Source organism: Periplaneta americana, chromosome 13 (assembly GCF_040183065.1).
Source record: "Periplaneta americana isolate PAMFEO1 chromosome 13, P.americana_PAMFEO1_priV1, whole genome shotgun sequence".
NCBI classification, from domain to species: domain Eukaryota; kingdom Metazoa; phylum Arthropoda; class Insecta; order Blattodea; family Blattidae; genus Periplaneta; species Periplaneta americana.
Genome location: NC_091129.1, coordinates 113475384 through 113489777, shown reverse-complemented (window position 1 = coordinate 113489777; position 14394 = coordinate 113475384). Strand labels below are relative to the sequence as shown.

General features: G+C 35.9%; 1 protein-coding gene across 4 annotated transcripts in view; it reads right to left on the bottom strand.

Annotated features, from left to right (window-relative positions):
- The window catches only part of LOC138712281 (cytochrome b5 reductase 4), a 50035-nt gene that overhangs the window by 12755 nt on the left and 22886 nt on the right, over positions 1-14394 (bottom strand). For 3 of the 4 annotated variants that reach the window (XM_069843879.1, XM_069843878.1, XM_069843877.1), the window contains 4 exons: positions 11006-11106; positions 8076-8709; positions 5067-5370; positions 3280-3369 (listed from right to left, as the gene is read on the bottom strand). In XM_069843879.1, the coding sequence (XP_069699980.1) occupies positions 3280-3369; positions 5067-5370; positions 8076-8709; positions 11006-11106 (1129 nt within the window). Of the gene's footprint in view, positions 1-3279; positions 3370-5066; positions 5371-8075; positions 8710-11005; positions 11114-14394 lie in introns of all 4 variants that reach the window. The other variant, XM_069843881.1, reaches the window with a different exon arrangement.

Here is a 14394-nt window from a genome sequence, read left to right as displayed (position 1 = left end):
GATTTTCGTGGCAAATCGGGAATTAACTGTGGATTTTGATGCAGAGAGTTCCATTTTTTCCCTTGTGATTGTGTTATCAAATTTTGTTTGTTGAAGTCTAAGTATGTAGATTTAATAAATCTTTTCACAGAGTATAAACATTGGAATTTTAACTTTTTCTCTAACTTTTCAACGAACGATCATAATTTGGACAAGTTGGCTAAAATTACCTTGAAGTTTAACTCCATTTAACTCTTACTGATAAATTGTCAAATTGATAAATCATGACTGTTACAACAAATAAATATTATAAAGTTAATAGGTAATAAATTAATCGTACAAAAAATACATAACACTAATAAGTAAGAAATACTGTAATAATTATTATTTTACATGGTGAAAAGTTGCGAATAAACTCAGAAAAATAATGCGACAGCAGATTACAATTACATAAGATGAAATATGGAAGATTTTGAGAAATGCAAGAGAATTAGCAAAATTTTCAACACATTTAACAGAGAATGTAAAAAAAGGTAAAGGTATCCCAGTAACATGCCATGAAGGCATTTGGGGGGCATGGAGGTAGAGCCCCGTGCTTTCCATGACCTCGGCACTAGAATGTGGTGGTGTAACTAACATATTTTGAGGGAGGTAAAAGTAATTTTGCAAATAGTGTACACATCTAATGTTGCTGTACTTCAGTGATCAGACGAGAACAGGGTTCCCAATTGTACTGTTTTTTGTCAAGAAAAGTCCCAGTACCTCGACAATATATTTCTAGAGTAAAAATGTCCTCTTGTGTATGTTCATTATCACATCTTTCTAAACCAGAGCTTTCATGGTGAAATTAATACCTATTAATTCTATGCTAAAGAGAATTTGAACGTTTCTTCTATTTCATACAGTACTTCGATTCGAAATAAAAATATTATAATAGTAACTAACATTTGGTTAATTCAGTATTTCATACTTTTAATGTAGCAGACATGGCCATTTATTAATGTCGGTATAATGTATCTATCACTACAAGGAGAAAGTGACAGAGGACAACTCTCTCTCTCTCTCTCTCTATCCATTTTTGTCTTTCTCTCTCCCACCCTGTCTCTTTCTTTGCCCTGCATATGAAAGCTAAACTTCAAATTCTTGTCTGCTTATTACAGATTTACACAATTATGCACTTACGCTGTTTTTTCTTTCATTTTTCAAATGGTAGGATCCTTAACATGCCATTATTCACCCGATTCTACAAGCTTGGCTCAATGATGTCACTAGTGCTGAGAAGTGTAGATCACTTAGTTTGTCAGAGACTATGAGTTCACCACGATCAGTGGATCTACAATGCACTCATAATGATTGAATTATGATGATCGTGGTGGTGGTGGTGATGGAGAATTCTTGGATATCACAGGGGAGCTGGAATACTCGGAGAAAAAACAGTGTTGCCTGGACCATGGGCTTGCAAAACATGAGTTATAAATTCAGGGTGGTTCGACTGAGATTTGAATCTGGCACCCCCACCTTATAAGTTCAGCATGCTAACACTGATGAGCCACCATGATGGTTTTTAAAAATATGAATGCCATTAATTTTTGCTTATCGGTAATTTTAATTTGCTTTTGCTACTGCTCTGTATCAATGGTTTTATACTTATCCCGCTATAAATAATGTGAATTCTAATGTAAATTCATTATTAAGAAACTGTCAATTTATTGGTAATTTGTAGAGATGTATTGTCTTCTAATGTGCCTCTCTTTTATATGAAAATAATATAGGAACACTAGACGAGTACCAATATATTCAACACAGAATGATATTGCTGAAGGAAGCAAACTGATTGACTTTACAAGGACTGGACCTGGGATTGATCCATTGGCCCATTGTGCGCCCTATACAGAGTGATTCACAAGAATTTACCGTCACTTACGGAGCTTATTTCTGAAGACATTCTGAGCAAAAAATGTCATATAAACATTTGTCCTAATCTCAATATTTTCAAAGTAAATTAATTTGAAGTTGTTAGTAAAATACTTTTTTTCTTTAATTTTAAGTGTTAAATAATATTACAAATAGAGAATGAACTATTCAGAAGTATCATTTCTTTAATTGGCTAGTGTTCTGAAGATAAAATTGTGCTGTTAATTGCTTTGTACAAATTTTATATTTCAATTTTTAACTAAAAATGACATCATTCTTAAGTACTTATCACAAAAATTGTTACAAATCAAACGACTTTAGAAACTTGATTCTTTATAGTTTAATTATGCATCCTAACGTACAGTCTTAAAGAATTTACAAGAGTGGGGTGATTTGTAACAATTGTTGTGATAAATGCGTAAGAAAATATAATTTTGTAGTTAAAAATCGAAAAAAAATTCTGTACAAAGCAACTATGGAATTCACAACACATTTTTAGCTTCAGAATACTAGCTAATTAAAGAAATGATACACCTGAATAATTAATTCTTTATCTGTAATATTCTTTTATCCTTAAAACTCAAGAATAATGGTATTTTATAAACAACTTCAAATTAATGTAATTCTCAAAATATTGAGATTAGGACAAATGTTTATATGACATTTTTTGCTCAGGATGTCTTAGGAAATAAGCTCCGTAAGGGACGTTAAATCCTCGTGAATCACTCTGTATATACGATGACTGTCTAAATTAAACAGGTTGCCTGGGTGGCATTTGTGAATCCGATGTTAACAGGTGGGCCATCCTGCCTCAGCCCCTGGTAAAGTCAGGTTCGACTGCATAAGCCCAAGGGGTCCAGAGTCCCAGGCCTTTCCTATATCAGCATCGGAAACCAGTACCATCCAAGACTTCACTCGAGCCCATTTTTACTATTGTAGATGAAGGGTGAAATGAGGTGGAGGTGGAGAATGTTGGTGGAATGATAGAGAGAAATGGAAGTGTCCCGAGAAAAAATTCTCTGCAACATCTGTTTTGTCCACCAAAAATTCCATCACGACCTGACCAGGAATCGAACCTGGGTCACCTGGATGGAAGGCCAGTGCACTAGCACTTAAGCCACAGATGTGGAAGAGGAAACAAACATACCAACAGAAATAAATTTAAATATACAAAATATAACTGAAAATCTGGAAAGGTTAGAAGTACCAAAATATGGAAATAAACCCCACACAATGTGTATTCCAAAATGCTCGCTATGAATCTACATAATAACGTTTTCCCATTCAGTAATGTTATTAGCATCAACACTGAAGGTATATGTAAAATAAGAACCAACTCCGCCTGCATTCGTCGTATTTTCTTCTAAACATTTGCAGATCACCTACCTTGAGTCAGTGCCAGCAAGTGCCTCTAATTGCTCCTGCCACATAATATCTCGTTCTTTCAGGTTGTAGCATAACAGGTTCACTTTCTGGCTGCAAAATAAGAAATATGTTACTGACTTGCAGACAGAAACAGAAGATTCTCTCAGAACCTCGAAATTTTTGCTAGAAATTTGGCAATAAATCTGTTAGTGTTAAAATAATCCCATATTGCTGGGCGTATAGTAAAAAGTTGTGCTTCCCCTAAGGCAGTGATCGTCAGCACTCGCTGAAATGGGTAGAGTGCATGGAGGATAAGCAACTCTACTCCGTCATGCACAAGAGATAGAGAGACAGCATACCTGCCAGCAGCCACGAATGCACGCTAGGGCAGTGTCTTTTCCACAGGTAAGAGACGCTAGCCTGAGCGTGCAGTCTTTTGATGACTGCTAACCTAAGGTGTCTGGAATTTTTCATGTGAAAAATCCATAGTGGAAAACTGTGGAAAACAAGATTACAATTGGTATTTGTTCTTGGTTCTCCCATTCCTCCAATATACAGACACATACATAATTCTGTTACTCTTCACTGTGTTCTCATTCCATAGCATTCTCAGATTGCCAGCTTGTGACACACGGAGAGAGCTCGACTAGGAGCATGTGAGGTTGCCTACACAGAACCTGAGAGTACAGTGAAACTTAGAAAGTGGCCTTAGTTAACAGGGTTAGCACAATAGATAGTTTCCACGTAGCATGATCATAGTGCATTGGGTTCACCCTTCCCACACAAGAATAAAAAAATGTATATATCAAACTAATCTTATTCTAGAATGTATTTTTAAGTTGTTGTAGTTATACAAGGTATTTCAAAATTACACAGCAAAATTTCAGAGTTGGATTCCACACATGCAGAGGATCAAAAAATGTTATATAAACATGGGTCTGAAAATTGATAATTTATTGAGATATCAGACATTTGTTGGAAGATATTCCATTAGCAGTCCAGCAAGAGATGTATTTCATGCACGATGGTGCCCCTGCACATTTTAGTCTTTATGTCCGTGAACACCTGGATGAATGTTATCCTGATCACTGGATAGGTGGAGGTGGACCAATTGCTTGACCTGCACGCTCACCTGATCTAAACCCGCTGGGCTCTTTTGTGTGTGGGTATTTAAAGTTGTTGGTATACTCAACTGCTGTGGAGGATGAAGCAACACTTCATACAAGAATTGTGCGGGGTAGTGAAACAATACATACAACATCAGACATTTCTGAGCATGTTTGTACCTCAATGAAAGGCCGAGCAGAAGCCTGCAGTATGGTTAAAACGTTAGGTTTTATTTAACGATGCTCGCAACTGCAGAAGTTATATCAGCGTCGTTGGATGTGCCGGAATGTTGTCCCGCAGGAGTTCTTTTACATACCAGTAAATCTACTGACATGAGCCTGTCGCATTTAAGCACACTTAAATGCCACCGACCTGGCCTTGGATCGAACCCACAACCTGAGGCATAGAAGGCCAGCGCTATACCAACTCACCAACCAGGTCGACTGCAGTATGGTAGAGGGTGAGCATTTCGAACACCTCTTGTAAGGTACTGAACATGGTGCATCATTGTAAAACTAAACAGAAGCTAGTAATGTATTAACATAAAATAATTGATTGTATGATATCTCAACAATTATAAATTTCTGGGCCCATGTTTATATAACATTTGTTATCTTCTACATGTGTAGAACCCAACTCTGAAATTTTGCAGTGTATTTTTAAACATCCTGTATATACTTTGTAAATGAACTACTACTCACAAGCGTTTTTTCCTGCCAGAACCCAGGGCCCAGAGGATGATCTGTATCATGGGTGTGAACCCTGAACCTGCAGACAGCAGACACAGCTGACTTGCACCATCCATTGCTGACAATCGTAATGATCCTACAGGCTGACCGACCTTGAGTACATCTCCAGGCTTGAGGGTGCAGAGATAAGGGCTCATCTGACCGCCAGGACACTCTTTAACCATCAGACACAAACAGTCTGGACTCCACTCGGAGGGCAGGAACTTGTCTTCCATAGCTGCAGCCACGGGAGTGTAACTACGCACAATCTCGACATCTGCACCAACACATAAACTACATGACAGTAAAGACTTATCAAGGCAATAAATATATCAGCAAGTCAGTTTCTCTGACTATAAAGCATAGATGGAAGTATGGTCGTTTAACAATGTCTCTAGATATGAATATGAATAATTTGATGTCACCAATACACATACAAGTTATTATGTGCCTTCACATTTTTATAAACCGGTCACACCATAACTATCATTTACATTAATATCTGACTGCTATTATTAGCGATTAATGAATATACAAATAATGCCCATGGCTTGGCAGTATATTTTTTCACTACGTAATAAACTTCCTCGTGTGTAATCGTGAAAACTTTGTAACTAATTCAACAGATCATAGTATAAATACTGGTACTACAAACAGCATTAAACTGGAAGAATTTTTCTTCACTCAGAAATGAAGTAGAATCTTTGTTGCTTATCAATTTTACAACTAGTAGTGCCATCTAAAATGATGAATAGATCTAAAAACATTGTGTATTAATGTTAAAAGTGATTTGTTTTTAGTCCTACATTAAAAAACGTGCCGATGAACCAGTTATCACTATTACAAATAGCATTAAATTGAAAGAATTTTTCTTCACTCAGAAATGAAGTAGAATCCTTGTTGTTTATCAATTTTACAACTATACTTGTTGTCTTGAAAGATGAGACATGACAGTTAAGCGGCCGTGCTTGGAACTACAGTGCTATGATGCCAATATGGACTACCATGCTGCCAGCTGATGGAAGTTAGCAATTGACGTTAAGATGGCTGACGTTAAAACATTCATTGACAATTGACGCGAAGGTAAGAAAACAATACAAAAATCGACAGAGAATCAAAGACGAAACGTACCAATGCTAACATTGTGTGCACAATAAATGTCGTCAAGAGAGCTATTAAGCACTCACCACGTGGGAATGGTAAGTTTGGCAACTCAACTGTTGTTACCATAGCAACAGGCCTACCACGCTATGTGAGATTCAGTTGTTTTTCCGATCGCAACGCTCCTGTCATGTCCCATCTTTCAAAAAAAAAAACAAGTATAGTAGTACCACCTAAAATTATGAATTGGTCTAAAAACATTGTTCTGTGAATATTAAAAGTGATCTGCTCTTAGTCCTATATTGAAAATGTGCCAATGAACCAATTACTAAAAACAGCATTAAATCAGAAGAATTTTTCTTCACTCAGAAATCTCTTGTCTGTGGCTAGATATAGGCCTAAAACCGCAAACTCCAAATCTAAGGTTAGTTTACATGACGACATTAGGTTTCGCAATTAAATTTCGCAGCTGGTTTTATTTGAATGTGCATGTGTGAAATGTAGTGGTGACACTGAGTTACAACACTAGAAAGTTTCGGCGGCTTCCAACTTTTCGTGAAACGAAACTTTTCGAGGTATTTTAAGGTTAAACACGTTCTGATGTGTGAACTGATTTAGGAAATGAAATGTAAAAGTGAAGAAATTATTAAGTTTTTTTTCATTTATGTGTAGTACAAACGTGATTGTGGGATTACAACGACCCAAACTTTAAAAATAAGCGAAAAATTGAACTGTTCCAAAGTCATTCTTAAATGATTATGATAACTTTTGGGATCTTCTACAACTATTCCTTTCAATAAGGTTACAGAACTGAGAACATTCTAAATGTGATTTTCTCTTTATTCATGCCCTAGTTTAGATTTCTTTCTTTCTTCTTTTTTCACTTTTGAAGAAAAGTACAAAAGCCGTCATGAAACTACAGTATACACAGGTATCACCATGTAAACAACTTCCTATGTATCGGTAATTACTTTCATGAAATTTGTTGCGAAATTTAGTGTCGTCGTGTAAACTAGCCTTAATGACATGCATGGTAACCACTAAATAAATTACTCAAGATGCTCTTGGCTGAATATCTGAAGGTATTGGAAACTTAAGTTGCTTATACACGATCAAATTTTCGTTAAATTCAATGCTTCACAAGACATTTTAAGACTCGCCAATACTTTACAAGTTTTATTGCCAAATCACTTGCAATACTTTTAAAGACTTTGATTGGCTTGAAAGTAAAAGAACATACTCTAATCGATCAAAGTCTTGACAATTCTTTGAAGGAAATGACCAAAGGGATGGTGCCAAGAACCATAAACAAAACATGGCGTCCTGATTGAGAAAACTTGTTTGCGAGTTAATATGAATTACAACTATGTCTGTACACAGTGAGTTCTCTGAAATATTATAATAAATGAAGAAAAACAATGTTTATGAGGAAATTACAAGGCAAATATCTCGAGTTAAGTATCAATACATGTAATTTTAATGAAGACGATTCTAATCTATGACCCAGGAAATACAAAACGTATTTTTTTTTTTTTAAATAACATGCAATTGTAATTTTCTTTGTTTTAGGACACCGTACAGTTAAGTAACAAAAGTTTTGTGTAGCCTAGTTATTCCCCATAAGATTTACATATTTATATTGTAATGTTTGGTAGGTAGGCGTACATAGGTTACAAAAAACCTGAAGCACATGTTTTAAAATCTTGTAAAATCTTTAGCAATATGAAACAGTCTTTGGAAAATTTCTTCAACAAATCTTTGACAAGTTTTCTTGTGAAGTATTGAATTGGAAGAAAAAATTGATAGTGTACAAGCAGCTTAATACAATGAAACCTGACGACACAAACCTATGAACAGAACTGGATATTCACTTGTCCATACCATTTATATCAGCAAGCACTGGAACACTGTATCCAATGGGAACAGTGACATGAACCCGGAGCTTATGACGCAGAAGCAGCAGCTGGGTATTGTGGTTCACTTTACACATCCCCACCACCTCTAAGGAGTCATATGGTTCTTGCTGCACTTCTCTCACTTGTCCATTATCCTCCTGCAGATCCCCCAGCCCTTTCCACATGACTGACTTTTCCTTAGTGAACTGCACTTCCACTGTCCCTGTTTCATAGTTAGTCTTCACCTTGGCTGGCCAGCAGACATTGTCCTCCAGTACTATGTGTGTTACATGCAAAAATTTATCTAGTTTAATATTAATAATTAGGTCCCTGTGGCTAGAACACAGCATCACACGAGTCTGGGGGACAGCCCCCTTCGTGAAGAACTGCAGGGTCACTGTGGCCATCTGCTGGAACCAATCCATTGTCATGGACGGAGTTGAAGGCATGCGGGTGTTTTTCTGAGGACCCTGTGCAACCTCGGATAGCACAGGAAGTCTGGCTTTACTTTTCTTGGGGAACAGTCTGTCTACAAAACTGGGAGGTGGAGGCCTTCCTTGTACCAGTCGACCCACACGACATTTCTGGAGCAGGGATTCGTAGTTCACCCATGGATGAATCTGCAACATTTACAGGTGTCAAGTTGGTTCATATAGTGAGAGACCGAGTTGCCTCTGTTGGTACACACTTGTTATGAACTAGAATATGGTGGGACTGTTCATCTCGTCATAATTTTCAAAGTATCAACAAGGACAACTACCAAAATCATCAGTAGTCTGTTTCTTAAAACCACTACTTTCATTAGTGACAAGGAAAACAAGTGACAAGTATCAACTCGTCACATTTTCATGTCTCCTAAACACAGAGGCAAGTAACTAGTGACAAGAGACAAATAACAAGTAAATTAGGAGTGAATTTTACTAGTCTGACCAGTGTTCTGTTTCTTGAAGAAATTTACTTATCATAATTGATTATAACATTTAGATAATTTTGACAAGTCCAAGACATATGGTCAAAGTTACAGTCATTTTGTAAGACTATACATCTGGAGCAGTGAAGAAGAACTAGAAGTCTAGAAATGTGGTCAAGTGATTAAGAATGGGAAATTGTAATACAAAATCCTAAAAGGAAAAAAATATACAGAAAAAGAGTTTTTATTATGCTATGGAAAATATATATGAATTAAATGAGATTCAGATTAACCTCAACAAAACAGAAATTAGAGGTAAATTTAGACAAGACAGTAGTCGAATTAATGCTGTATCAGCCAACAGAGCGATTTCCTTCCATTTTTTTTAACCTTTTGTTATCTTTGGTAAAAATGCAGCAAAAATAATATTATCATCATTTATTTTATAAAGCAGTGCTATATTGTGATCTGCCATCTTATATGTCAAACATGATAACAATTGACAGTCACTTGACAACCTTGTGAAAAGAAAAAAAAAATAAGAAAAAAACATTTACTCAATTTGTCACTTGTCTTTGATTTTCTTGCCAGTTTGTAACTCTAGTCAAAACAGTATTTAAAGAAACAAGCTTCAGGACGATCTCTCTCGAAAAGTAGTACCCAGTAAGGAAAAGCTTAAATACAAGCACAAGGGGAATTTATAATTTGTAGCTCTTAATCCTTCTGGAGAGGTTGGGATAAAAATTTGGACTAAATTTGACAACGAAAAGTACAAGTACAAATAATCTCGTACACTTAAATAATTCATTGCACTTCTATAAATCATTTTCCTGCCATATGAAATGTATGGTACTATTTCATTTGTCTGTTTATTCTATGTAATACAAAAAATCATGAATAAAATGGTCTGATTTTAATACTGTAGCTAGTGTATTGTCATTGCGTTTCTGATTTAAAACAGAAGCCTATTAATTTTTCACCATAAATTACTACATTTAATGTCCATAACAGCTACACATTAATTGACTCGTAGATGCTGAATAAGAACAACATGCACCAAACAGTTTAGGAGAATCACTGTACATAGACAGACAGCATGCTTGTACCATGTTTTCAGTATCAACAATATTTGCAATAATCAGGCCAAAGAAGAAGAAAATTAAGAAGGAAAAAAAGAAGAAGAAAGAAGAAAAGAAGGAGAAAATAAGATGAAGAAAAAGGCTAGTGGCTGGGCTATTAGACTGTTTTTTGAAAATATTTTCTGTACGGAATTGGACGTCTACTTAATATTATACAACTGTAGAAAATAATTCACACTATCAATCACAAATGCAACCCCACCACTACTTAAACATCACTCTCACAACGACACCCAGCAAGAAGAAGCCGAAAGAACGCGCAAAATCTCACTGGAATGTTTGATAATGGCGAAAACCACTGCGAAACTACCCATAGTAACAAAAGTAGTTACATGTAGTTCAATAGTTAACACAATACTTTATTGAAAGTTGTTAATTTAACAAGTTTTAACGTATTATCATTAGCCAACTGAACTATGCCGTGGTACAGATACAAGTGTTAAAAGTGTATCAAATGTCAATCAAGAAAAGTTCGTGGCAGAAGAACATATCAGATGACAAACGACATTAAGATACAGTATATACATCAAATGCGGAGACTAAGAGGAAGGCAGAAAATAGGAAAGACTGAAAAATACTGGGTTTGCAGTAAAAGATCTGCCCTTGGGCAGAAAACTATGAATGCATGAATGCCGATTCCATTATTTCGTGATTTATAGTTTAAAATTTTATTATCAAATTCATAATTTGTTCATAGAGCAAATTTTAAAAGACTGTCATTAGAGTAGTGCCTACATGTAACTGCAGCGGGTCAGCAAATCTAATCTACGATGACAACAGCTACAACATCCCAACAATATGTCTATCACATTATCTTCTTTGTGATGTTGCATGCACTTATTGTTACACACAATAAAATGCAATTACCTGGTTGAAGAGATCGGTGCCATCTTTACCCACACCTCGCATCAGTTCCTCCTTCCCTCCTGGATGAAAGTCCATGTAGTGTGTAACGTTGTACACGCTACCTGCAAACTCATAATAAAATGTACACTTGGCAACGTTTGCAAAGTAAATTTTTCTGTAATCTAAGAGTTGTTCATGGTTAACAGTCCTTCAAGAAATAATAGAAAGACCTGTGAATAATTGTAACAAGAATACATTAACTAAGATAACTGACAACAGTGACTCACATTATACAGAATAAACCGAAATTCGCGTACATGAACTACATCATGAGAATCCTGGATGAAATGAAGACGGAAGAATGTTTGTGACAAATTTCGTCCAAAGAATTTTTAATTGCACAAGTGAGAAATAATGCATAATATAGAATGTCTTAGTAGTCTACTGTAATGTAATGTAATGTTTACTGTATTTATCATTGTAAGTTGCGCTCGGTGCGGGTTCGATTCCCGCTTGGGCTGATTACCTGATTGGATTTTTTCCGAGGTTTTCCTCAACCGTAAGGCAAATGACAAGTAATCTATGGCGAATCCTTGGCCTGATCTCGCCAAATATCATCTCGCTATCACCAATTCCATCGACGCTGAATAACTTCGTAGTTGATACAGCGTCATTAAATAACCAAGTAAAAAAAAAAGCAACAAAATGGTGATGGATAAACAATAATTCGTTACGAAGTTGTAAAGGAATATAATGTGACACAAATATTTCTAAATTACAGAAAGATAATTTAAATAAAGAGTTAAAATAAAACATATAAAGAGAGAGGTGATTTGAACTATAGGCTAACTATGAATGCGTAGTTTTAAACAGCGTACGGGTAGCTTGAGCTACAATCACAGGAGTAACATTTATTTTTAAAATACAGTGTTGTCACTTTGCGCAAATAAAATTTCTTCGGACAAAACTCTGTCATTAATATTTTCGTCTCCATTTTCATCCATGATTCACACGATGTAGTCTGCGTGCGCGAATTTTGAGATATTCTCAGCCTGTTTTGCCGAGACCTCGAAATGCACGAGAAACAAAATTACAATTATAGTGGATGTATTTTATCCAATTTCATAATATTGTCAACTCATCTCCAGTGTACTGAACATTTTCAGAGCTACTATACAATCACGTTTAAATGTGAACAAATTTAGCCATTCTCACGTATTAGGCCTAATTAAGAACTCGTCTCAGAAGCTAGAAGACGGTCAAGTAATTTAAAATGAATTTGTTATAATCGACCTACACTGAGTTCAAGGTGCGGTTATAATGTATGAAATGTTACAACGTATCGATGGCGAGTTGATTATTACTGCAAGATGAATTAATGTATTTGAGTTGAAGCTTTTGAATTACTGTGATCATAGGTCTGAAATTCTGAAAAACATTTATGACGAATATTAACAACTGGCCCCGGCGCTAAAAGACTGTCGATGTCAAGAATGTAAATATCTGTGGCCGGGAGGAAAAAGGTCTTAAGTCAATTTTTTTGTGAAAAGGAGAATTTTATATATTCTGAAAGTGGAAACAATTCTCTACAATCTGGTAAAACGGTTAAAGTCAAATAAGACTCCTGACTGCATTTAGCTATAGAGCGTTACCAAATGTCTAAGTACTTTTTGAATCGAGCACACACAGAATAAAGGACTTAAGAATATTTATTTTAATACTTTATTCCATTTTTATATTATAAAAATCTCATTTTCACAAAAAATTGACTTAAGACCTTTTTCCTCCCGGCCACAGATATAATAGTGCCTCAATTGAATACACTATATTCGTTCTTACAATGATAAGCAACTCGTCCTCAAAGACGAAGAATACCTACAGTACTATACTATGTCACGTACTTAAAGACAATGTGACATATTATGAGGGTAAAACTGGATATGAATGATACAATCACTTTCGTTACAAATACTGACACATTTCCGTTAGCGTCGACCAGGAGTGTATTTTCATCACATAGTATTCATGAGCGATGACAGTTTAAATATATATGCCTAATCATGTGATAAATTGCATATGAATGCTATAATCCCTACGAACACGTCCTTGGGCGAAGAATTTCACGTCACTATAGTAGAGATATGTAGCATAATTAACTGACTGTAAATACTACACATACTAATCAGTATCAACATGTCTTGTGGGCGGCGGAAGTTTTATATCGCTGTGATCAACATATTCTCACGGGCGATGACAGTTTTATGTCGTTTTGTGACTATAAGTCCTCGTGGGAGCAAGGATTTTTATGTCGTCAATACGTCCTCGAAGGTGATGAAAGTTTTATGTTGCTATATGATCGTGACTACATCCTTACGGACGATGAAAGTTGTATGTCATTGCTATCAACATGTCCTCATGGCATATCATAGCTTTATATCGCTATAAGATCAACATATAGGGCTACCCTCACCGGTGATGAGAGTTTTATGTTGTTTTATGATCAAAAGTCCCAGACTTTAGTCATTCAAATTAATGTTTCTGCCACACCTGTGGAGTAACGGTCAGCGAGTCTGGCTGCGAAACCAGATGGCCCGGGTTCGATTCCCGGTCGGGGCAAGTTACCTGGTTGAGGTTTTTTCCGGGGTTTTCCCTCAACCCAATATGAGCAAATGCTGGGTAACTTTCGGTGTTGGACTCCGGACTCATTTCACCGGCATTATCGCCTTCATCTCATTCAGACGCTAAATAACCTTAGATGTTGATAAAGCGTCGTAAAATAACCTACTAAAATAAAAAAAAATTAATGTTTCTGGAGATAGATGAAAAGAAAAGTCTAGATACAAAAAGCAAAAACAAGAGACGAATTAGTAGCTCGCATTATGAATAGAGCTGCCCTAATAAAAAAAAAAACCGCCGAGACGATCTCGGAAGAGTTTCACACACTGTTGCCAAGAGAGTTGAAAAATGAATTTAAGCCGATGGTGGAATTTTTGAACAATTACTTTTAACGTTGTAAATTACTGTTTTCATCTAAATAATAAATACATGTTATCAATGTCATTTGTATCTTCTTCATATGTTTTTTATGGCTTTTTATGAGCAATATATGAACCTTTTTACTCGGAACAGTCCATACTACGACTTCCTAAAATATTCACTACTCCTCCTGAAACATTCTGTATAATCAGTACGTCCTCGTGGGCAATGAAGTTTTATGACGCTATGTGATCAATACGTTCTCATGAGCGATGAAACATTTACATCGTTATGTGATTAACACGTTCTCGTGGGACATGGCAATTTTATGTCACATATTTTCAATGCGTTCTATATCGCTGTGCAATCATTAGCCTATTATGTCCTCACTTTCTTACTCTACTTAACCTCCCCTTTTATTGATTTACAAACCA